Source organism: Myotis daubentonii, chromosome 20, assembly GCF_963259705.1.
Source record: "Myotis daubentonii chromosome 20, mMyoDau2.1, whole genome shotgun sequence".
NCBI classification, from domain to species: domain Eukaryota; kingdom Metazoa; phylum Chordata; class Mammalia; order Chiroptera; family Vespertilionidae; genus Myotis; species Myotis daubentonii.
In genome coordinates this window covers 125,473-149,501 of record NC_081859.1, presented here as the reverse complement: position 1 = coordinate 149,501, position 24,029 = coordinate 125,473, and the positions used below count along the sequence as shown (strand labels likewise).

At 53.2% G+C, this 24,029-nt stretch overlaps 1 protein-coding gene and 1 long non-coding RNA gene across 2 annotated transcripts in view; both read left to right on the top strand.

Annotated features, from left to right (window-relative positions):
• Positions 1-24,029, top strand: part of LOC132222521 (uncharacterized) — a 166,722-nt gene that overhangs the window by 81,419 nt on the left and 61,274 nt on the right. The gene's annotated exons all lie outside the window — the stretch shown is intronic.
• On the top strand, positions 378-15,466 carry LOC132222621 (anomalous homeobox protein-like). Its single transcript, XM_059677813.1, has 11 exons — positions 378-587; positions 5,591-5,860; positions 8,151-8,278; positions 9,882-10,005; positions 10,141-10,208; positions 10,312-10,435; positions 10,571-10,730; positions 12,100-12,414; positions 13,480-13,615; positions 14,633-14,717; positions 14,860-15,466. Exons 1-11 carry the CDS (start codon positions 378-380, stop codon positions 14,944-14,946), a joined length of 1,707 nt encoding a protein of 568 aa, XP_059533796.1. The 3' UTR covers positions 14,947-15,466.

The following is a 24,029-nucleotide window of genomic DNA, read 5'->3' as shown; positions in this document are numbered from 1 at the left end:
GGTGCCCTTTGTTTCTGTACAGCAGCCGTTTATTTGCAAAGATTTAAACACTGGAGCCCTCCTATGTCCCGGGTTTATGCTGGGTGTCATCGCTCTTGCAATGAGAACAGGGTGCTCTCCCTCCCTCCTGGGCCCACGTGCGGCCAGGGGAGGCAGGGGAAGCACAAATGGACTCTAATTATGACCCGAGGGCGGAATCCAAGGACAGAATGCGTGGTTGCACTTGAGGATACAGAGTCACTACCCAGACAGGTGACACTGACAGCAGAAACCTGAAAGGTGGGAAGGCACCAACCTCTAGCTGAGGGAATGACATGTGCGTAGGTCCTGAGACAAAGAAATGTTGCAGAAATTCTAAGAACGGCTAGGATGCCAGCATGGGCCACACGGAGGAAGGGGGAGTGTGGGTCCAGGCCTGGAGAGCAGGCAGGCTCAGGCCCAAAGCCCTGGTGCACACATGGTCCCACCTGCAGTCCTACAACTTCCTCAAGCTGCTGCATGAAGGCAGAGGCGGGAGGAGGACACCTCTTGGCTTGGAGGGTGGGGGTGGGAATACAAGGAACTTGGAAGAAGTGACTATCTTTACGGTAAGTATGTGCTGAAACAGGGAAACACGGGCCCTCAAATCCATGACTGAAGCCCCCTGAGCTGTCTGTATTTTGGAATTCAAAATTTCTCTGATTTTATGAACTAACACAGGCACACACTATAGAGTATGTGCCACCCCATATAGTCTGGGGCAGGCAGCATACCACAGTCAAACATGCCAATATGTAGGCAGCCAAATGTACCACTGTCCACGAGGTGGGTAAGTAACGACCGTCAATTCCTTCACGTCAATGCAAGCCACGTTTTCATGGAGGATGAGCTGAGGCACCCAGTGCCCCCAGAGGAGTGGCACAGATGCCTATGGTTTCCGCGTTTTCAAGAGCGACCCTTTGGCTCAGAGACAGAGGTCCTGGGTCTGCTTGACTGCTGGCTACATGACTGGCAGCCGGCACTCCAACCTGGGACCCCCACTCAGTGAGGATTTCATCAATGGACCACTTTTCTCAGATGATCAAACTGCTCAGATATTGGCAAAGTGAGAGGGGACCATCCTGCCTTGTTTACAGAACCTCTCTCCAGGCTGTGGCTGGCTGTGGACTTTCCATCCCGCTCAGGATGCTAGTGGCTGCCGCCCCTCTCTCAGCACCTCCCCCCACAAGACCAGTCCTACCTCCAACAGCTGGCAGGCGGCCTTGTAAGTGGCTGCTTTTCAGAGAGAAGGCGGGACTCCCAAGGCTGTGCCGGATTAAAGAGAAAGTACCGTCTTCCTGCGGATCGGACTCCGGGGCCAGTTACCCGGCAGAGCCTTCGGGCAGCTAAGCGTCTAGCAGATGCGGCTGAACTTCCCGCGAGGCCTGCGCTCAGCGCCCCCGGCTCCGCACCCTGCGGGCGCTCCCTCCTCTACGCCCCGGGACCCTGGGGGAGTCGAGGCTCCAGGACATGCACGGGGCGGGGCGGGGAGAGTTCAGCTCAGGACCCGGTTTCGTCCAGAGCCCGCGCCACGGAAAAGAGGCTACGCGCTGGGCTCCTGCGGACACGGCGGGGACGGAGGGACGGAAGGTGGCTGTCGGGCGCCCTGACCCCTTCACTCTCCAGGTGGTGGCCGAGGCCCAGTACCTTTCCCGGTGATGTTCCCCGCGGAGGCCAGGACCGCTGCTCTGACGGGTGCATTTTTTGGCGGGCCGCTGGGAAACCTCCCGCCCCCCACGCCCCACCCCCGCCACTTCGGTGCTCAGGGCGGTGCCCACGCCCACTTACTCAGTCTGCACATCCGGAGCGCAGAAGGTGAACTTGTTACAAAGTACGCAGGCGCAGACACTCTGTATGGAAAGGCCTCGGAAGGAAAACAACACGTTTTTCTCAAGTGAAAAACATTGAACCTATGGGACATTTACAGCCTGGAATTCCAAATCCAGCATTAATTCCTAAAATTTGGCATTTAATAATTATTAATTTGAAAGACTGTTTTTACACAATCCCTTTACAATCTCAGGATTGTGACAAATTTGCTTTCACGGTCCCTTCCTTAAATAACAGCCAACCTAATCAGAGATATCAATGGCGAGTTCTCCCCCAGGGTATGTTAAATAGTCCTACTATGTGTCAAGCTTATGTTCATCAACCTTTACAAATACTAAGAGAAATGTTTGCTACAGGCATTTGTTATCATTACATGGATGATATTTTATTAGCACATAAAGAAAAACCTAAGGTAGATAGTGTGTTGCAAGAAGCTAGAAAATTGTTTAAAGAGTATGGGCTCCAAATATCAGAGGAAAAAATTCAGCAAGTGGAGCCCTGGTTATATTTAGGACAGAAAATTTCAGCAAGCATTATTCAACCTCAGAAAGTTCAGATGAGAAGGGATAGTCTTAACACCTTAAATGATTTTCAGAAACTGTTGGGGGATATAAATTGGCTTCGACCATCTATTGGAATCCCCACCTATCAATTAACTAATCTATTTCAAACATTAGAAGGACCCTCAGACCTCAATAGTCCTAGGCAATTGACTCCTGAAGCAGGAGCCAAATTACAATTAATTGAACAACAAATTCAAGCAGGACAGTTAGATCGTATACAATCACTGCAGAATCTTTTGAAATATTTTTTAAATATATTTTACTGAGTTTTCACAGAGAGGAAGAGAGAGGAACAGAGAGTTAGAAATATTGATGAGAGAGAAACATCGATCAGCTGCCTCCTACACACCTCCTACTGGGGATGTGCCCGCAACCCAGGTACATGCCCTTGACCGGAATCGAACCCGGGACCCTTCAGTCCGCAGGCCGACGCTCTATCCACTGAGCCAAACAGGTTAGGGCTCACCAAGCTTTTCATCGTGAGGTAGTGGTTACCACAGTTACACAGTTCTTGTGAGTTTAATTTGTTTGTTACACTTCCTTAGCCCATTAGCTTCCCAGATAAGATCTAGGGAGTGTGATAAGGTCCAGCCCAATTATTCTAAGAGGACTGTGCCCTCTAAGCTGGGACTTGTTTGTGACTTTGCCAGCAGGTCAGTCGGAGGCTGAACCGTCTATCAGTTTCCCACAGAGGCGATCTGTACTTTTAGGCTGAGAGACCGGTGAAGGACCCAGAGAGCACACCATCCCTTGCCTGTTGCTGCCCCACCCCCTCACGTATATGAAAACCACCCCAGTGCACGTAGGGCTTTGCACTAGAAAACATGGGAGAAGGCTCAGGAGAGCTAGGCCTTCACACAGGGCTGGGAGCTCGACGTCAGCACTGGAAAGCAAAGGGATCTCAGATGCCAGAAAAGCACTCGGGCTGTGAGGCAGGGCGATGGAGCTCACGTTTTCGGAAAGCTGTTGGCTTCCCTGTGAGCACAAGTGGATCGCAAACACCTCCAGGTTCAGGTCCCAGGCCCTGCTGCAGGAAACGTTCTGCCCTGGTAATAGTTCAAAGGAGTGCACTAAATCTAACCTAAACCTGCAACAAAGTCCACGCAGCTTAAATACAGGTCAGACTGATTCTGCCTCACCCAGTCTCCTAATGTAACGCCTGACAGTTGAAAATATGTACCCTTTTCTGGAAATACCCAGGGCAAAGGAAGTTGTCAGGAATAGAGTCCTAATTCTAAAAGTACTATTTCACCAAAAATAAATCCTAACTCTGCCGGCACTTAACACTAAAGCTTAAAAGTCACGAAAAAGTAGAGCTGAAAGAACTGCCCTCTGATGCTAGTTGGACACATTTGTCCCTAACCTGGAGAACACATGTCAGCTGCTTGTATTGCTTCAATATTTTTCACTTGAGCAAATGTTTTTCACTTGAGAAAAACGTGTTGTTTTCCTTCCGAGGCCTTTCCATACAGAGTGTCTGCGCCTGCGTACATTGTAACAAGTGCACCTTTTGCGCTCCGGGATGACCGCTTCCGCCCCGGAGGTGCAGACTGAGTAAGTGGGCGTGGGCACCGCCCTGAGCACCGAAGTGGCGGCGGTGGGGGGTGGGGGGTGGGGGGTGGGGGGTGGGGGGTGGGGGGTGGGGGGTGGGGGGTGGGGGGTGGGGGGTGGGGGGTGGGGGGTGGGGGGTGGGGGGTGGGGGGTGGGGGGCGGGGGGTTTCCCAGCGGCCCCGCCAAACATATGCACCCGTCAGAGCAGCGGTCCTGGCCTCCACGGGGAACATCACCGGGAAAGGTACTGGGCCTAGGCCACCACCTGGAGAGTGAAGGGGTCAGGGCGCCCGACAGCCACCTTCCGTCCCTCCGTCCCCGCCGTGTCCGCAGGAGCCCAGCGCGTAGCCTCTTTTCCGTGGCGCGGGCTCTGGACGAAACCGGGTCCTGAGCTGAACTCTCCCCGCCCCGCCCCGTGCATGTCCTGGAGCCTCGACTCCCCCAGGGTCCCTGCGCGTAGAGGAGGGAGCGCCCGCGGGGTGCGGAGCCAGGGGCGCTGAGCGCAGGCCTTGCGGGAAGTTCAGCCGCATCTGCTAGACGCTTAGCTGCCCGAAGGCTCTGCCGGGTAACTGGCCCCGGAGTCCGATCCGCAGGAAGACGGTACTTTCTCTTTTAATCCGGCACAGCCTTGGGAGTCCCGCCTTCTCTCTGAAAAGCAGCCACTAGCAAGTTGCCTGAACGTCCACGGGTCGGGTGGAGCCTTCTGAGCGGGTGGCGGCCCCTTTTCCATGGGATGCTGTGCAGGGCCAGCGTTGGCACCAGGAAATGTCTGTAGGTCCCGGATAAGCATTCTCCGCGTGTAAAAATAGGCGTCTCTGTGCATAGATTTGTATGAAAAAGAAAAACTCACAAAGCCTTCAAGTCCGCTTGCTGTAGCTTATATGTTTGGGGACCCACCACAGAGTGGGCTTTGGGGTGCAGTGGATCAGTGCTCTTTGCTCGGAAACTGAAGCCAGCCTGGTGGGGCCGGCTCAGTGCCTCGGCCTGTGTCCTCAGTGCCACTGCCCGCAGTATAGTGGCTCATGAGACCTGCCCGGGTCCACCTCTTCTTACTTTCTTCAGTGTCTGTCTGTGACTAGCGCAACCTTTAACTCCTAGTGTTTTCCAAATGATGAGTTTGAGGTTTTGGGTTTTTTCCCCAAAATCACAATTGTTAGAACCGGATGGTACTAGACCTGTTCCCGCAGGCCCCATGGCCCCTCTTACATGAATGGAAATGGTGTCTGCCCAGCCCCTGTCCCAGGGCACCTCCTCACGGCTGGGAGATGCTGGGGAAACCTGATGGCCCCCAAACACATGGTCACTGACCCACCGAGCCCAGAGGAGGAGTGAGACACATATAGAAGGCCAGGTGCAAACAGAGTGGGGCACCTGGGGGCAGGTGAAAGGTGCAGAGGGGTGAGTGACAGCACCCGGCTCAGCCGGGTGCACAGCTGGGCTAGACGGATTCGGAGGGACTGAAAGGCAGTGCCATGGGGCCTGGTTCCTCCTCTTCCTCAGGTAACCTCACTGTTGCCACCTCACCAGTGCCCGAGTGGGAGGGGCCTCTCAGAGTTGGTCTGAGGATTCATGTCCAATCAGCCCATGGTTAGAGCTGGCTTTTGTGATGCCTGCCACCTTGTTTGCAGAGGGACGCAACCCAGCCCAGGATGCAGAGTTTCCTGAAGCTGCTGCGGGACAGTGGAGGTGCCAGCCCATCTGTGGAGGAGCTGGTGAGCCTCGCGGGTAGGCTGTGCCGGGACCTGCAGGACGACCTCACCCAGGCACAGCCCTTGGTCACGGCTGTGCTGGAGAGCCAGCTCCGCCTGTACTTCCTGAGCAACAAGGACGTGGTGCTGGTGTGTGCCCGCGCTCTGGCCAAGCAGGAGCAGCACAAGGCCGCCTGCCACCTGTTGGAGGTAGGACTGGTCTTGTGGGGGGAGGTGCTGAGAGAGGGGCGGCAGCCACTAGCATCCTGAGCGGGATGGAAAGTCCACAGCCAGCCACAGCCTGGAGAGAGGTTCTGTAAACAAGGCAGGATGGTCCCCTCTCACTTTACCAATATCTGAGCAGTTTGATCATCTGAGAAAAGTGGTCCATTGATGAAATCCTCACTGAGTGGGGGTCCCAGGTTGGAGTGCTGGCTCCCAGTCATGTAGCCAGCAGTCAAGCAGACCCAGGACCTCTGTCCCTGAGCCAAACAAAGGCTCACTCTTGAAAACGCGGAAACCATAGGCATCTGTGCCACTCCTCTGGGGGCACTGGGCGCCTCAGCTCATCCTCCATGAAAACGTGGCTTGCACTGACGTGAAGGAATTGACGGTCGTTACTTACCCACCTCGTGGACAGTGGTACATTTGGCTGCCTACATATTGGCATGTTTGACTGTGGTATGCTGCCTGCCCCAGACTATATGGGGTGGCACATACTCTATAGTGTGTGCCTGTGTTAGTTCATAAAATCAGAGAAATTTTGAATTCCAAAATACAGACAGCTCAGGGGGCTTCAGTCATGGATTTGAGGGCCCGTGTTTCCCTGTTTCAGCACATACTTACCGTAAAGATAGTCACTTCTTCCAAGTTCCTTGTATTCCCACCCCCACCCTCCAAGCCAAGAGGTGTCCTCCTCCCGCCTCTGCCTTCATGCAGCAGCTGGAGGAAGTTGTAGGACTGCAGGTGGGACCATGTGTGCACCAGGGCTTTGGGCCTGAGCCTGCCTGCTCTCCAGGCCTGGACCCACACTCCCCCTTCCTCCGTGTGGCCCATGCTGGCTTCCTAGCCGTTCTTAGAATTTCCGCAACATTTCTTTGACTCAGGACCTACGCACATGTCATTCCCTCAGCTAGAGGTTGGTGCCTTCCCACCTTTCAGGTTTCTGCTGTCAGTGCCACCTGTCTGGGTAGTGATCCTGTATCCTCAAGTGCAACCCCGCATTCTGTCCTTGGATTCCGCCCTCGGGTCGTAATTAGAGTCCATTTGCAATTCCTCTGTCTCCCCTGGCCACACGTGGGCCCAGGAGGGAGGGGCCGCGCCCTGTTCTCATTGCAAGAGCAATGACACCCAGAATAACCCTGGGACATAGGAGGGCTCCAGTGTTTAAATCTGTGCAAATAAATGGGTGACGTACAGAAACAAAGGGCACCCACAGTTAGAGGTGTGATAACTGCCGTGAAGGCATCAGCGATGAAATGTAGGGTGACACCAGTGCGGACAGACTCCCAGGAGAGGGATCAGATTCCGTCAGGATGGCTTAGACATGCTCTGAAGAGGCTGAGACCTGAGAGCTAATGCTGTAGCCACCACATGTTTCAGGCCCAGGCTGGTCCTGCAGGCAGGGAGGGTCCATGGCTTCCTGACTGTTGTGCCTGAGGCTGATGGCTGATCCTGGCAGAGACTGCAAGTCCCAGCCCAGCCACGTGGGCTCTTTCTGATGATCTGCACCTCCCTCGCCAAGATGGCGCTGGGAACGTGGAGTTAAAGGCGAGAAACCCACACCGACTGGTGTCTCGGGCAGTGATCGCGAACCTACGACACGCAAAGACATTTTTTTGGTTGATTTTTCTTTGTTAAATGGCATTGAAATATATAAAATAAATATAAGCAATTTAAGTCTTTGTTTTACTATGGTTGCAAATATAAAAAAATGTCTACATGTGACACGGCAACAGAGTTAAGTTAGGGGTTTTCAAAATGCTGACACGCCGAGCTCAGAAGGTCCGCCATCACTGGCCTAGGGGATGCCAGGGCCAGACGTCCTGGCCATCTTCAAAGTGTGGTCATTGGAACGGGTCACCCTGGGCTTCACTCCACTTCCCTGCTGGTGGGAGAAAAAGCTTTTCACACAAGACAGGGGTCGAGCTTTGGAGCCTTAAAAAGACAATGTGGCCGTCAATGACAACAGCTCTGCCTCCTGTGTGGCCGCTAGCCAGTCGCCTACCTGCCCTTTCCTGAGGCTCCTCACCTCTGAGGAGTGACTGACGGCTGTCCCCACCTGTGTGCTTTGTGGAAGGGTTGACGTGCTGGTGTGAATGGGTGGCCAGGTGGGCCTCCAGGACACCGCGTGCACCTGGGGTGGACTGGAGTGCTGGCCATCTGGCCATGCCCTGCTGCTTGGCACATCAGTGAACAGCTCTTCCCAGGGGTCAGGTCTGGGCGATGGCCGTGCTCAGGTGGGTGAGGTGGCCAGGTCTCAGCAGGCTCTTCTCCGCAGCGATGCTGTGTTCCAGGAGGCAATGAGGAGCTGGTGCAGCTCTGGAATGACATTCACTACCATTTGGTCAAGAAGAGGCTGGGCGTGGCCACGCTGACCACAGAACAGAAGTACCGCTGCAGGAGGAGGTATGTGGCTGAGCTGTATTTGTGCAGAGGGAGGGGCGGCCGGTTCCTGGATGAGCACAGGGTGGAGGAGTCGGAGGCAAAGCCAGGTTCCAGGCCAGACACAGAGACGGGACAGCTTTGATCCTGGTCATGGGTGTCCCCGCTGGTCTGCAGTCCCCCGGGTCTCCCTGAGCTCCCGACTGCCCAGGTGCAGGACTCCTCAGCTCCAGGTCCTGGTTCGTGTCCAGAAGAGACCCATTCCTTTCTGACCAGAGAGAATGTTTTCATGCTGCTGCAGAGAGTGAGCTATGTCCTCAGACCCGACATTCACTCAACCTTGGTGTCTTCCAGGCTGCAGGGTGTCCCTCCCTGTAGGTGCTGGGAGCGGCCAGAGTGCAGCTCAGCACGGGAAATGGTTTGGGACCAGCATTGTCTGTGAAGAGGCTCTCGTTGTGGTGCTATTGGAGGTTCTGAGGCCAGAAACTGGGCTTTGTTCTCCAGAGCTGACCTTGGGTAGAGGATAGACAGTAGTCAGGGCAACACTGTACATCCCATGATTCAGAGTGAGGAAGGGGAGACAGAAGGTTCTCCGAAGGGGGCTGGGACCCATTGTTCTTGCTGTGGGGAAGGCTGAGTGCGGGCCCGTCCAGTCCTTGGAGGAGAGACCCGAGCAAGTGGATGGCGGTCCCCAGGGGCACAAGGAGGGGGCAGGGGAGTTACAGCAGAGGCCAGTGCAGGAGCAGGAGCCGGAGGTTCTGAGTCTCTGGCAGTGGCTGAAGAAAGGGTTGTGTTAAGATAGCGTTTGGCCCTCCCTAGCTGCGTTGGCTCGGTGGAAAAAGCGCCGGCCTGCTGACTGAAGGGTCCCAGGTTCGATTCCCGGCAAGGGCACATGCCCAGGTTTCGGATTCAATCCCCCGTGGAGGGTGTGCAGGAGGCAGCCGATCCATGATTCTCTTTCATCATTGATGTTTCCCTCTCCCTCTCCCTTCCTCTCTGAAATCAATAAAAATACATTTTTTTGAAAATAGAATTTGGAGGATTTGCCAATGGCTTGTATGTCTTAGAAGAGCAAAAGAAAGATTCAAGCTGGACTCAGTGCTCTTGGCCTAGCGGCTGGAATGTGGTGGCTCCTCACCATGTGTGTAGGACGGGGGCTGGGGGGATGTGGGGAGGGCTGGGGACAAGCTCCACTTGGGATTTGGGTGAGTGGGATGCCTTTTTGACATCCAGGGTATTTGTTCAGTTGGTGTTTGGACTTTAAGTTTTGTATACACGGGTGCTATTTGTTTAGATGCCACTGTTCTCTTTTAAAATAACTCAGATTTTCACAACGATCAAGCATAACCAATCTCAGCATCCTCACCATGTAGCTTCCCCAGTTCTTGGCATTTGTCAGGCCTGGCATCTCGCTGCATGTCCTGGAAGCCCTGGTGCAACCTGCAAGTGGGGCCGGGGGGCCCTCACCCCTCAGGAGACGGGGCCCTTGGACCTGGCAGCATAGGAAGTGGGAGGAGTGGCCTGTGAGCAGAGGGCGTGCAGGGCACCGTGTTCTGGGCACAGGAGGTTTAACAGGAGCGGTGCCAGGAGAAGGGAGGCTGTGACACCCCCTGTCTGTGCTCCCCAGGAACCGGCCACCCCCCTCCCTCTACCCTGAAGGACTAAAGAGCCGCAGCTACCCCAGGGAGGTTCGCCAGAAGTTGCACAGCTTCGCCTCCGGTGTCAGCAGCAGGCCCAACAAGGCCCAGCGGGTGAGAGCCTGAGAATCAGGCCAGGCAGCCCTCGGTGCCCCTGCCTGCTACGCAGAAGTCTGGCCTCTGGTGACCTTCGTGCACCCCCTTCCCCCGTGCACCCTGCTGCTGGGCTCAGATCCCATGTCTCCACAGGAGGCCCTGGCTGCAGAGACCAGCCTCACCATGCTGCAGATCAAAAACTGGTTTTGCAAGTACCGCAGGTGAGCAGAAGGCATGCAGGGCACCGTGTTCTGGGCACAGGAGGGTTAACAGGAGCGGTGCCAGGAGAAGGGAGGCTGTGACACCCCTGTCTGTGCTCCCCAGGAACCTGCCACCCCCCTCCCTCTGCCCTGACGGACTGAAGAGCCACAGCTTTCCCAGGGAGGTTCGCCAGAAGTTGCACAGCTTCGCCTCGGGTGTGAGCAGCAGCCCCAGCAGGGCCCAGCAGGTGAGAGCCCGAGAGTCAGGCCAGGCAGCCCTCGGTGCCCCTGCCTGCTGCGCAGCAGTCTGGCCTCTGGTGACCTTCGTGCACCCCCTTCCCCCATGCACCCTGCTGCTGGGCTCAGATCCCATGTCTCCGCAGGAGGCCCTGGCTGCAGAGACCAGCCTCACCGTGGTGCAGGTCAACAACTGGTTTTACAAGTACCGCCTTCGCCAATGGCCGAGGCTCCAGTGTTTGGAGCCGCAGCCCTCAGGCCACCGCCACCCCGGCTTCGTGGGTGGGCACCCACCTCAGTGGGCAGGTGAGTGGCCCAAAGGTCCCCATGCCGGGAGCTGACCTCAGCTGCCCGGTCACCGCACCGTGTCCAGGGCCAGGCCTAACCCTAATCCTGACCTGCACACTCACCCTGAGGAGCAAGAACAGTGAGGCTGAGGGTCAGATGGGGCTGCGGCTGCCTTCGTGTGTGGAGGCCACTTGGCCCGGGCCAAGTGCGTAGGTTTGGGGAGCAGGGTGTCTGGTTAGGGATTGTTGCTCAGAGTAAAGGTGCATCACGGGACACAGACTGTTGGAAGGACTCGGTGGTCACACCTTTCCCCACAGCAGGGCTCCTGTGGCTGCTGGGACGGAGGCTGGAACTTAAGGTCCATCCAGCCTCCCTCCCGTCCAACTGGCTTTCAACAGGAGATGAGGAGAGTGGGCTGGCTCGAACCCCGGTGACCACTCCAGGGGTTTGGCAGCCTCCGGCCCTGGCCTTGGACGTTTCTGGAGACGGGACAATGCCCGAATCACTGACTCCCAGGTACTGTCATCCCACGGTCTGTTCTCCTTGTTCAGCTTCCCCACCGTCAGCAGGATACCAGGGGGAATGGGCATGGGCGTGCTGGGCCCGCTGGGACCAGGTCTGGGAGGGCTGTGGCCACAGGAGTGCGGGCGCCCTTGCCGGGAGCCCCGGTCAGGGACCCTGCACGTGTTCCCCGTGACTGACTCACAGCCTGGCGTCCTGCGCGTGATGGAGAAGGGAAAACAGACACAGAAAGAAAAATACGCAAACCTATCGCCTGCAGGCACACCCAGCTGTTGTGGTTTGGTTGCTTCTGGTGATTGGTGTGGTTTGTTTCATTGGGTTGATCAGGGCCAGCACTGCCGGGTTCCTGCTGTACACGGTAGTGCCTGGCCTGGCACCTGATGTCCGGTGACAGCACCGGCTGTGTGTCTCTAGGCGGGTGCTGTGACCTCCCTGCCTCGCTTTTTTCACCTGTGAAGTGGGGACTTGCAGGACCTGCCTGTGGTTGTTGCCACGGTTCCTGGGGTGAGGGTTGTTGACAGAGGCCCGGGAGCACCATCTGAGACACGGTGAGCATTTGTGGATTATTTATTCTCTCATGATTATCCACTGCTGCTTCGTGTTCCTTTGAGACCAACCATCGTCTATTCAGTCGCCTGCTAGGCCCTCCCTAGCCACGTCCAGCTCTCAGTGCTTGGAGAGTGCTGCCCTGAGGCCTTTGAAGGAACTGCGAGTGTATCTTGGGTTTCCAGGTATCATACTTTCTTCTAAGTGTCTGTAGAGCGTTTGCAGGCACAGGAGAGCAGTGAAGGCAGCAGGATTGGGGAATGGTGGGCCCCATGCCATCAGTGACTGTCCTGGCCGGAGCGAGCCTCCGTCCACCAAGGGACAGTGTTCGTGGGGCTTCCCAGCTCTCTGCAGGGCGGCGAGATGTATCCGGAGGGGCCTGGTCGGGACCTATCCACTGTTCCCGCCGTCTACCCTGACCCTGGCTTCACTGGGCTGGCTGCCCGCAGCGACTTGCTGGACCCTTCAGCTGCGCCCGAGCCCTGGCTGGTGTCCCTCACACCGGCGTCCTCCAGTGACGCTTCCGTTCAGCCTGGACAGCTGGTGCACAATCACGGGCTGCACTTCTGGATGCCTCCTTCGGACGCATCTATGTCGGTGTCCATTTCCACAGTCGCCGAGCCCAGCTCCACAGGTGAGTCCACTCCACTGGGACCATGAGTTTCTGCACCAGAGGCTGCAGCTACGGGCATCTCTGGGGGGCAGGGAGGTATGGGAAGGGCCAGGGCTTCCACCTGAACCCTCTGCTTGATTAGACCCAGAACCAGTGAGCCTCAAAGAGGCTCTTGCGACAAACATCCCAGGTTATAGTTCTTATTTGTTTCATTTGTCAAAATGAAACGTGCACGTGAAACAAAATAAGATGCGAGGAAAGAGCAAAAAGGAAACGAAGCAGCTGCCAGTCCTGCACTCCCCACTCTGTGCACTTGCCTGCCTGCCAGCACCTGCTGCTACAGCACAGGGCCGAGCTTCTGAGACCGCAACCTGGGCATGTGCCCTTGACCGGAATCAAACCCTGGACCTTTCAGGCCACAGTCTGACACTCTGTCCACTGAGCCACACCAGCCAGGGCCACAGGGGCTTGTCTTTAAGTGTGACCAATTTTCTGCCGGTCCGGCCGGGCTCCGTGTTTGAGCATCCACCTATGAACCAGGAGGTCATGGTAGGATTCCCGGTCAGGGCACATGCCTGGTTTTCGGACTTGATCCCCAGTGTGGTGGGTGCAGGATGCTGCTTGCCAATGATTCTTTCATCACTGGTGTTTCTCTCCCTCTCCCTTCCTCTCTAAGATTAATTGGAAATGTATAGATATAGAGAGAGAGGGGGGAGGGGGAGAGAGAGAGGGAAATATTCTGTGAAACAATGTAAGTGGAGAAAGGTAACGTTGTGGCACCTTGGACCTCAGTGAAGCCAAAGGTGAAGTGACAATGTCCCGACCTCCCATGGCTGTGGGTGGGCAGATTCGGAGGCTGAGTCTTGGGTGGGGGGACAGTCAGACAGGGAGAATTGGCTTCGTTGTGTCCTCTGGAAGCCCAAAAGCACCGCTGAAATGAACAGTTGTGGCCAGTCGTCCTTCAGGGAGGGAGGCTGCGGGCTGTGGCCAGGCAGCTGGACACTCCTGTCCTGCAGGTCTTGGTTGTGCTGTGTGTGAGCTTGGCCCTTCCTCCCTGCAGTGAACTGTGGCCTTTCCTTAATGCAGGGCTCCCTGACCAGCCCGGCAGCCACCCCCAGAGCACATTCCTGGAGGAGGGTCCGGGCACCAGCATCAGCCAGGCAGGCTGCTTCCTGGTGACACAGCCCCCACCACAGGCTCCGGAGTTGGTCCTGCCCCAGAGGTAAGCCTGAGAGACCTGGTTCATAGCATTGGCCGAGCTTGTGCCGATGAAGTCTTTTGCTTACAGGTATCTGGAAACCACAATAGTCCCGTAGCCTGTGTCTCCCAAAGGGAGTAGGGTGGGGTTTCTCCCAGACAGAACGGGGAACACGAGAGTGGACAGGACATCTGTGCTGTGGACGGTTTTTAGGCCTCTTCCCTGAGATTGCCCTGGCACCCAGCAGCCTCTTTCTGGCATTTTCTTCTTCCCAGATAAAGGTTGTCAGAGTTTCTGAGCAGCATGGAGGTCCTGGTTTTATTTCCAGAGTGAAGTTTTAAAGGGCCTTGGCAGCCTAGGTGCTGTGGAGCGGCCGTGGGGCCGGGACAAGGGTCCAGGAGCCTGCACACAGGAGGGACAGAGGGATGTGACCGGGGAGGGGGGTCTTCCCGTAGAGAGAATTTCTGAGAGTGACCCCCAGGACCGCACCCCCAGAGATTGGGTCTCACTAATCTGGCGCTGAAGGCCAGGTGCCAATGAGGGCAGAATTATAGGGGGACGCGAGAGGGAGGGGAAGTCCCAATTCAGATGGTGGGAGAACCCTGACCGTCCTCCATAGTGACCTGGGGTCGTGAACAGACGTTTGCGATTGCCTTTAGGGACCCGCCGTCAGGTCTCCGTGGCAGCTGTACTGCCACCGTCCCCGCCATCCCTCTGCTTCCTCTGGTTTGGGTGTAAGGGCTCTGTCTCCTTCACCTCCCCAGCCCGTCCTTCTGCATGACCTTCTCGCTGCACGTGTCCTCCATGAGCCGCTCTGGTGCACTACCCCCCCCCCGCCCCCGAGCCATGTGCTTGTCGTGTCCCATGGGCCCCTTTGGTCGCTGTGCCCTGAGGTCCCTCAGGGAGGAGATGGGTCTGAGGGTCTGGCACACGGGGAGCTCCTGGTGCGCAGACACTCTCAGGCATGTTCCCCACGGGGTGGAAGGTGTTGCTTGGTGCCCACTGGAGCCCAGCCCTGTTCTGATGTGGCCCCTTCTACAGCCTCCCGGAGCTGGCTCCTACCCCGTCGACCTTTCCCGGGCCTGTGCCTGCTGGGGAGCTGAGCGAGGCCCTGCCGTCCAACCAGGTGAGGCTTTCCTAGGAGGAAGTGGGTTCCTTCCTCACTCCTGGATTCACTCCTGCCTTCAGACTGAACAAGTCGGCCATGATGAGCTTGGGGGAGCCGGGCAGAGGGAGCCTGCATGTGTGATGCTGTGTTGGCATTCCAGGTGCGGTGGTCTGACTGCCAGGCCTCCAGCGATGACTTCTGGGTGACCAGGTTGATCCTTGAGCTTTCGGGGGACAACAGTGGCTGAGCTGCCCCCAGGAGCCAAGCCAGCATCCCAGGGAAGACAGGTGTGGACATTCGACCGTTCAGTACAAGTTACAGAACCTCATCCTGATGAAAAGAGGTTCCCGTGTTCCCTGGGGGCTCTGCTGGGAGGTGTGTGCGTCCCTGGTCCACGCCGTGTTTATGCAGTTGTTTGGCAGCTCCCGATGTTGGAGGAAGCGTTTGAGAAATGTTTGTGGATCCCAAGTCCAAGGGGTGTGTTCCACTCAGGCCACGGCAGACGTTAGGGCCACCCGTGAGCACTTGTGGGCAGTAGACTGTTCCGCTGCCGGTCACCCTCCTGCCCGCCCTGCGCCAGGCCAGACTCCCCCCAGCTAACGTGGTGAGTGGGATGTGGAAGTGTGCTGTCAATTCTGTGCCTGTGGTGCCTCTCCAAGTGGCGTGGGGTGTCTCAGCAGGGTGGTGGGTGCCTTTCAGTCCAAGGCTGTAATCCGCTATGTTTGCCACATGTTCTGTTCAATTACATTAAAGTTTCATGCTCTGGACGCCTTGTGTTTACTCACCTAGCTGCACGCTGAGCACTGCCTGTCGCTGTGGCTGTCGGTCTCCAACCAGCATCGCACAGCACGGGTGGGGGGACCCAAGCATCACAGATACTGTCCCTCGTGTCTTGTGTTACACGCAGGGTCGCGGGGGACATCCCCGCCATCTGCCCTGAGCTGATGGTGATGTTGTGGGAACAAGAGCTGCCCTGGGGGTGGCAGTGGCCAGACACAAGCACACTGACCATGCGCCCTGTGTGCGGTGCACCTCCTGGAGCCAGAGTTCGGCCTGGCAGCTTTTTCTCAGTGGTTAGAACAGTGCCTGTACCCCAAAGGGTCCTGGCTTTCATGCCCAGTCTGCCAATTCCTGCTCAAAAGTGATCCTCTCCTGCCCTCCTGTGGTCTTACATGGAATTACACCCTGTGCCTCTGTCCATGGTGCTGACATTCCAGCAAAAGCACTTTGAAGTCCACCCTAGATTCCACCCTGAAAACAACAGCAAAATCAGAGAGCCTGGCCAGGGCGGCAATGATTCCCGCCCTGGATGTACTGAAGTCATGGCTCTTTATTCTGCACCTTTTCCCGCCCCAGCCCTGCGAAGGGAGGCCCCGGAGACTGCTGCATTGAGGTGCCCTTTAAGGTGACTCATCCTCCCTGCCTAATATGTGTGTTTGTGTTGTTTTTAACTAGAGAGTGGGGAGTCTATGCCCGGAAAGCCAATGGTTTAACCAGTGATCCACACCAGCTACGGATGCTATTCACTATTAAAATATAAATTTGAGCTCGGTCAAGGGTCATAGGTAAAGCCTGGGGATGGGTCTAGGGCACGGGTGGTGTTAGGATTTTAGGGTGATGGGACGGGATCAGGGTCAGAAGTGGAACAGGTGAATTTGCTTTGGAGATGTTGAATTTGTTTTGTAAAAGGTAAATTTGATTGTTTTTCTTTTTAATTAAATCTTTATTGTTCAGATTATTACATTTGTTCCTCTTTTTCCCCCCAAAACTCCCCTCCTCCCAGTTCCCACCCCACCCTCTGCCCTCACTCCCCACTCACTGTCCTCATCCATAGGTGCACGATTTTTGTCCAGTCTCTTCCCGCATCTCCCACACCCCTTTCCCCCCCAAGTATAGTCAGTCCATTTCCTTTCTATGTCCCTTAATCTGTTATAATCACCAGTTCATTCTGTTCATCAGATTATTTATTCACTTGATTCTTAGATTCACTTGTTGATAGATGGGTAGTTGTTGTTCCTAATTTGTATCTTTACCTTTTTCTTGTTCTTCCTCTTCTTCAAGGATCCCTTTCAGCATTTCATATAATCCTGGTTTGGTGGTGATGAACTCCTTTAGCTTTTCCTTATCTGTGAAACTCTTTATCTGACCTTCAATTCTGAATGATAGCTTTTCTGGATAAAGCAATCTTGGATGTAGGTTCTTGGTATTCATCACTTTGAATATTTCTTGCCACTCCCTTCTGGCTTGCAAAGTTTCTGTTGAGAGTTCAGCTGACAGTCATATGGGTATTCCCTTGTACGTAACTGAGTTTCTTTCTCTTGCTGCTTTTAAGATTCTCTCGTTGTCTTGTGCTCTTGGCATTTTTATTATGATGTGTCTTGGTGTGACCCTCTCCGGATTCCTTTTTTGGGGGGTTCTCTGCACTTCCTGTACTTGTAAGTCTATTTCTTTCACCAGGTAGGGGAAGTCTTCTGTCATTATTTCTTCAAATAGATTTTCAATATCTTGCTCTCTTTCATCTTCTGGCACCCCTATAATTCGGATGTTGGTACGCTTGAAGTTGTCCCAGAGGCTCCTTACACTATCTTCGTATTTTCGGATTCTTTTTTCATTTTGCTTTTCCAGTTGGGTGTTTTTTGCTTCTTCGCATTTCAAATCTTTGCCCTGATTCTTGTGCTCCTCTGGTCTGCTGTTGGGAGTCTGTATAATATTCTTTATTTCAGTCAGTGTATGCTTAATTTCTAGTTGGTTCTTTATCACAACATCGAGGGTGTCATTAGATTTCTTGAGGATCTCACTATATTTATCGGCAGTCTCACCAGTCTTTTCGAGGGCCTTACTAAGTTTATCAGCGGCTTCTAGACAGTTCTTGAGAGACCTCAAAAGTGTGGTTTTGAACTCTATATCCTCCATTTGTCAGTTGTGTCCTGTTTCTTTGTCTCCGCATTTTTTATGCTTTCTTGGTGCACCCCCTTGTGGTCTTTGTGCACAGTCTTGTTGCAGTTAAGCCTTGATTGTTGTAGGTAATACTGGGGGGGATTTGACCTCCAGGCCAACTGGCTCTGAGAATCAGCTGTGTCTGCAGTGGGAGAACTTCTGTCCTCTAGGGAGGTGCTAATCTAGCCTTTGCCTAAGGCTATCCTGCAAATGCCTCTGTGCAGGGCTTGGGCGAGGCGGGTCCCAGGGGATCAACAGGGTGGGCAGAGTGACCAGTTATGGCTGCTCTCAGTCCCGTCCCCAGCGGCTCTGCCTCTCAGAGTCCCAGCAACTGCTGCAAACCTCGGAGAGAAAGCTGCCCTCGAGGTCCAACAGATGCCAGACAGTCCCGCTTCTCCGGTTTGAGTCTGGGTCCCCAGAGACTCGCCCAGAACTGGAGCTCAGAGCCTGAGACTCCCTCCAGTTTAAACAGACAGCCGCGCCCTCAGCCGCCAGCCCGCTCCGTACGCACCTCCGCACCTTTGTATTTTCCGCACCGCGCCTCCTCTGAGTCTCGGTATGCGTTTCTCTTTCCTTCTCGTTGTAGAATTTCCCCTCAGCCAGCCTCCCTGTGGTTCTGGGTGATGTCCGTTCCGTCTTTTAGTTGTATTTCTGAAGTAGTTGTGCGAGGCAGCAATCTCCGGTGTTTCCCTATGCCGCCATCTTGGTTTCTCCCTGATTGTTTTTCAGTAGCATCAAAATGAGTCTACCCTTTCAGGATCTTAGCAAATTCCAATATTGCTTCCTATTTTTTCAAGTTACTGCAGTGACATTAGTTATTATGACTGTGTACATTTTTTCTCCTAGTACAGTAGTTGTAAACACTTTTTCCTGAATAAACACAATGGTTTAAAAACGTGTTCTTGTACATCGAAGGGTTCTGCTTGATTCCAGTATGTGTCATTTTCAAAATGAAAGCTACATTAAATCTGTAGAAATGTGCTAAGACCCAGCATCCTTTATTTCGTGATTTATCAGAATGTAATCATAGAGCAGACTTACACTCTGATTTCATAGGATAAACGGTTATATTTCTTCTTCAAGTAAGTTACTGGTTATACTGTACAGGTCTGTGAATTTCTATATTTATTATACTAGCCCTTAAAGGATGCTGTCAGCCCATTCCTGCACAAAAACAATCCTCTGGTGCCCTCCTGTGGCCATCCAAGGAATAACAACTTGTGCCTCTGTCCAAGGTGCTGTAATCCAGGCAAAGCCCTTTGAACACGACCCAAAATTCTACGTATAAAAAACACCAGCACAAAGTCATCGAAGCTGTCCAGGGCGGCAATCATTCTGTAGTCACGGCCCTGTGTTCTTCACCTCATCCCGCCCAAGGTCTTCAAACAGAGGCCCCTGTAGACTGCTGCACTGAGGTTTCCCCTTATGGTGACACACCCACCCTGCCTGATATGTTCGTTGGTGCCGTTTTTAACTAGAGTGGTGAGTGTATGCTTGGCAAGCAAATGCTCCAACCAGTAAACAACACCAGCTACGGATTCTACTCAGTTGTAAAAATATAAATTTTAGCTTTGTCAAGGGTTAGAGTTCAAAGCTAGGGTTGGGGCTAGGGCTGGGTTTGGTGTTAGGGTTTTAGGGTGAGGGTTCATGGTCAGGGTTGGGGTTGGGGTCAGGGTCAGAAGTGGAAAAGGCGAATTTGCTGTGGACATGTCTTTCTATTAATCATGACTTTGGAAAAAATACGCTATTTGAGTCATTTGCTGAAACTTCCCCAAAGCAGAATTTAGGGAAGGGAAGAAGGGAACACATGGCGATTCAATATGGACGCCTCCTCCCTGAGTATTCCAATGTAAAGTCTCCTTCTCGTAATTGAAAAGTTTTACAAAATTTAAAAATGCGCCTGGTACTTCTGTTCACATGTAAAGAGAAAAGCTGGTTTAAAACTAATGCGCGCAATTGTCCTGTTTTGGGACATTTAGATAGAGTTTTGAACTGGAGTCTCTTCACACATGTACAGAATAAAACCCACGACTGATTCTTCCCTAAAGAAAATGGTGAATTTTACCCAGGGAAGCAATGCAGGCTTGTTCTAGCAACAAGCCTCCAAAAGAGAATTCGGTAAAATTGTCTCTGTTACAAAAATCTGCCAAAGTAAATGCCTTAAAATAATAATTGGATTTGAATCTCAAGAAATTATGTAGCTACAAGTTTGCTTCTTGACTTTCCCCGGAGAAAAATGGTCGTTTTAAAGTCAAGGGCTGGGCCAGGCCTGTTTGCCAGCCTCAGGTATGGTTTTCCAGAGCTGCTGGGAACTTGAGACCTTAAAGTTTACTGAATCAAACGATAAAAACTTATGTCTAGGTATTTTGAAGTGTCATCCTATACTAATAAAAGAGAAAAATGGTAATTGGCGTACAACCGATACCTTTTTCATTGGCTAATCAGCGAGATATGCAAATTAACTGTCAGCCAAGATGGCGGCTGGCAGCCAGGCAGCTGAGAATAGGAGGCTTGGTTGCCCCAGCGATGGAGAAAGTCAAGGATCCCCGCAGCTGCGGGGCTCTGAGCTCCTGAAGCAACAACTCCAAAAGATACAATGTTTCAATTATAGAAGCTAAAAGATGGCGGTTAATTTGCATACTCAGGCTCCAAGCAGAGCGAAGCCAAACAGCCCTGAAGCAGCAGGGCAGAGAGGCCTCAGGGCCTGGGATCAGCAGAGCCGAGAGGCCTCCCGGCCCCAGTGATCAGCGGAGCCGAGAGGCCTCCCAGCCCCGGTGATCAGCGGAGTTGAGAGGCCTCCCAGCCCCGGTGATCAGCGGAGTCGAGAGGCCTCCCAGCCCCGGTGATCAGCGGAGTCCAGAGGCCTCCCGGCCCAGTGATCAGTGGAGTCCATAGGCCTCCCAGCCCCGGTGATCAGCGGAGTCCAGAGGCCTCCCGGCCCGGTGATCAGTGGAGTCCATAGGCCTCCCAGCCCCGGTGATCAGCGGAGTCCAGAGGCCTCCCGGCCCGGTGATCAGCCGAGAGGCCTCCCAGCCCCGGTGATCAGCGGAGTCCAGAGGCCTCCCGGCCTGGTGATCAGCCGAGAGGCCTCCCAGCCCCGGTGATCAGCGGAGTCCAGAGGCCTCCCGGGCCGGTGATCAGCGGAGTCCATAGGCCTCCCAGCCCCAGTGATCAGCGGAGTCCAGAGGCCTCCCGGCCCGGTGATCAGCCGAGAGGCCTCCCAGCCCCGGTGATCAGCCGAGAGGCCTCCCAGCCCCGGTGATCAGCGGAGTCCAGAGGCCTCCCAGCCCCGTGATCAGCGGAGTCGGAGGCCCCACGATCAGCGGAGCAGAGAGGCCTCCCGCCCCGGTGATCAGCGGAGCCGAGAGGCCTCCGGGCCAGGGATCAGGGGAGCCGAGAGGCGTCCTGGCCCTGGGATCAGCGGAGCAGCAAGGCTTCCCAGCACCGGGATCAGTGTGACAGGGTGCGGAGCCCCAACCCTCTGATCGGCCCTGCTCTGTGCATGACAGGAGTGGCGCTGCAACCTCCCTATGGACCCTGCCTTGAGTGTGACAGGGGGTGGTGCCCCAACCCCCCAATCGGCCCTACCCTGAGCATGACTGAGGGTGGCATGGCAACCTCCCAATCCGCCCTGCTCTGTGCATGACAGGAGGCGGGGCCCCAACTCCCCAATGGGCCCTGCTCTGAGCCCGACCAGGGGTTACACCTAGGATTAGGCCTGCCCTCTGCCACCCGGGAGCAGGCCTAAACCAGCAGGTCCTTATCTCCTGATGGGTCCCAGACTGTGAGAGGGCACAGGCCAGGCTGAGGGACCTCCTCTCCCAACCCCGAGTGCACAAATTTTTGTGCACCGGGCCTCTAGTAATACATAATATTGATCTGAGTGTGCCTCGTACGAAATCTAGAGGGTAGAATTGAATCTGTTGGTTGATTGTGTCTCATATTTTTGAAGTTTATTCTTAAAAATGTTACTGATTAAGAAATGCTAAATATTTGACTTGCCAGCTAAAAGTTTAAAGTTCAGATTGAGTTTGGAGAAATTGTGTAGTTGTGGTAGCTAGATGCCTAAAATGCAGAAATTTTTGGGAAAATAATTTTTGCTTTCTCTGAAATAATTAGGAATTCAAAATATGCTGCTTATAGGTCTGATTTTTTAAAAAAGGAGAGGATCAACTCTGTGATCTCAACTGAAATTCTTAATACAAAAACCAGTTTAAATTTAATTGCAAAGAACAGTGTAGACAGCCACCACTTTGGGCTGCATGACTTGGCAGCCGCCATGATGGCCACATGGCTTGCAGCTCCCCTGGGGGCCGCCATCTTGAAACGGCAAACGCCAACCCATCCCTTTGAATTAGCCAATTGGGAGAGACCATGCGCCTGAGCTCCAGTCAGGAGCAAGGGATGGGCCACTGGGTTGTTACAGACTAGGAGTTTATGAATTATTTTCAATGCTGAATACACTGCTTGCAATAAGCCATGTGCCTCATTTTAAAATCCTACATATTATTTATTAATTATAATGGAGTGTAAAGGTATACAAATTTTATATTCTCCATGTCATTTTACAGGGATTACTACTTACCAAAAAATTGTTGTCTTGTAATGTTATATTTTATAGAAAAGCAAAGTTTTTATCAAATCTCTAACCATGCCACTTTTAAATTTTGTCATTTGTGGACAGCTTTATTCTGATGCATTTGTAGGTCTATTATATGTTTGGGGGGAAAAATCCAAAGGACTCTGACTTAATCTAAATTGCAGGCTTGTAAGCAGGTCATAGTTTTGAACTGGATGAAGACTTATAAAACTTCAAGGAATAACTGAATTCAAAACCTACTGGCAAATAATCAGGATAAACAAAAATAACTATGGGACTAAATGAATTGAGGATAATTATTCTTATGACTTGCCGGGAGCCGGTCCATCCTTGCTGTTTCAAGGGACCTGGCATATATGGCATACTTTTCTTAATATGTTTGCTCACCTTCTTGGCGCTGTGTTTTAACCAAAGTCACCTCTCCGAGAAAGGTTGAATCCCCAGGTAGGGATTTTCCCCTGAAGTTAGGGAGGGAATAAAACCCCTCAACTAAGTGCCAGGCGGGTAATTAATCCCTTTAACTACGAACAATCATGCTTAAACTACATAATCTTTTCTCCCTGGAATGGAGATAAGAAACGCCCTAACCTTTGTAATAGAGATTGATAGGATTGAATCAACTGGTATAAATACAGTTGTAACAAGACAGAAAGACTCAGAACTCAGGAGACAGAAATCAGAAGACAGAACCTACACGGAGCCTAGAGACAGAAGAACTTCGCTGGCGAGAGCATGCCAGAGGATCCTGGACCGGGACTGGCCTCGGAGCCTAGAGACAGAGCCTAGCGGGAGAACATGGCAAGGGATCCTGGACTGAACCTGACTACAGAGATTGGCAGGAGAACCTGACTGGAACCTGGACACTGAACCTGACTGGAGAGCCTGGACAGAACCTGGCAGGAGAACCTAGCGAGGGAACATGGCTACAGAACCTCGCTGGAGATCCGAAACAGAACCTCTCTGGAGATCCGGGCTGGAGATCCTGGCTAGGCTGCTGATCAACTGAACGCTGTCTCCGTGACATTCCTTCTTCGCCGACTCCGTCCACACCTTTGGGGAACCCCTGGACCTGCTGGCGTTGGACCCCGGCAATGACTGTTTAAAATATTGTTGACTTTTAAATCTTTTGTTTCCCAAATATAAGGAAAAGTAAAGAGCAGACATTCTACATTGTAGGAACTAACAAATTGGTAACAGATTCATTTCACAGTGCGCTCCGGGGAGACGAAGATCTCAAAGATCATGGCTTACAACCAGGAGATTAGGTGTGTTAGAAAAGACACCAAATAAAAGACTCTCTCCAATCTCATTGGAGAGGACCTCACCAGCGGAGATCAAAGACTTTTCAAGGACGAGAAACAGCAGAGGTCTTTCAAGGATGAGAAGTTGCTGACCACGAAGGCAGACAGCTACCCCAAGATGACGTCAACAAGGCCTGTATACTCACAAACTGATACTGCTTGCTGTGGTGATTCAAAGTTTTTAATGGGGAATGTTATCTGTCTTTATTGTTTAAATATGTGTCTTTGTTGTTTAAAATTATTTAGCTAGTGAAATTTCTCTTAAAAAATATGAATGTATTGCTAATCTGAGGAATGTTAATTATTTGCATGTCCCCCAAATAATTAAGGCTAAGAGTTCTAACTAACTGGAATGTACAGCTTTGGTGTGGTGGAGGAAGGTAAAGAGAAATACTTAATGGAAGGTCTGAGGCATGGTTATGCATTTTTGAAGGACATAGAAAGAAGATTTGAAGGCTAATTTGAAAGTGTGAAATTTGTAAAGGTTTTGTA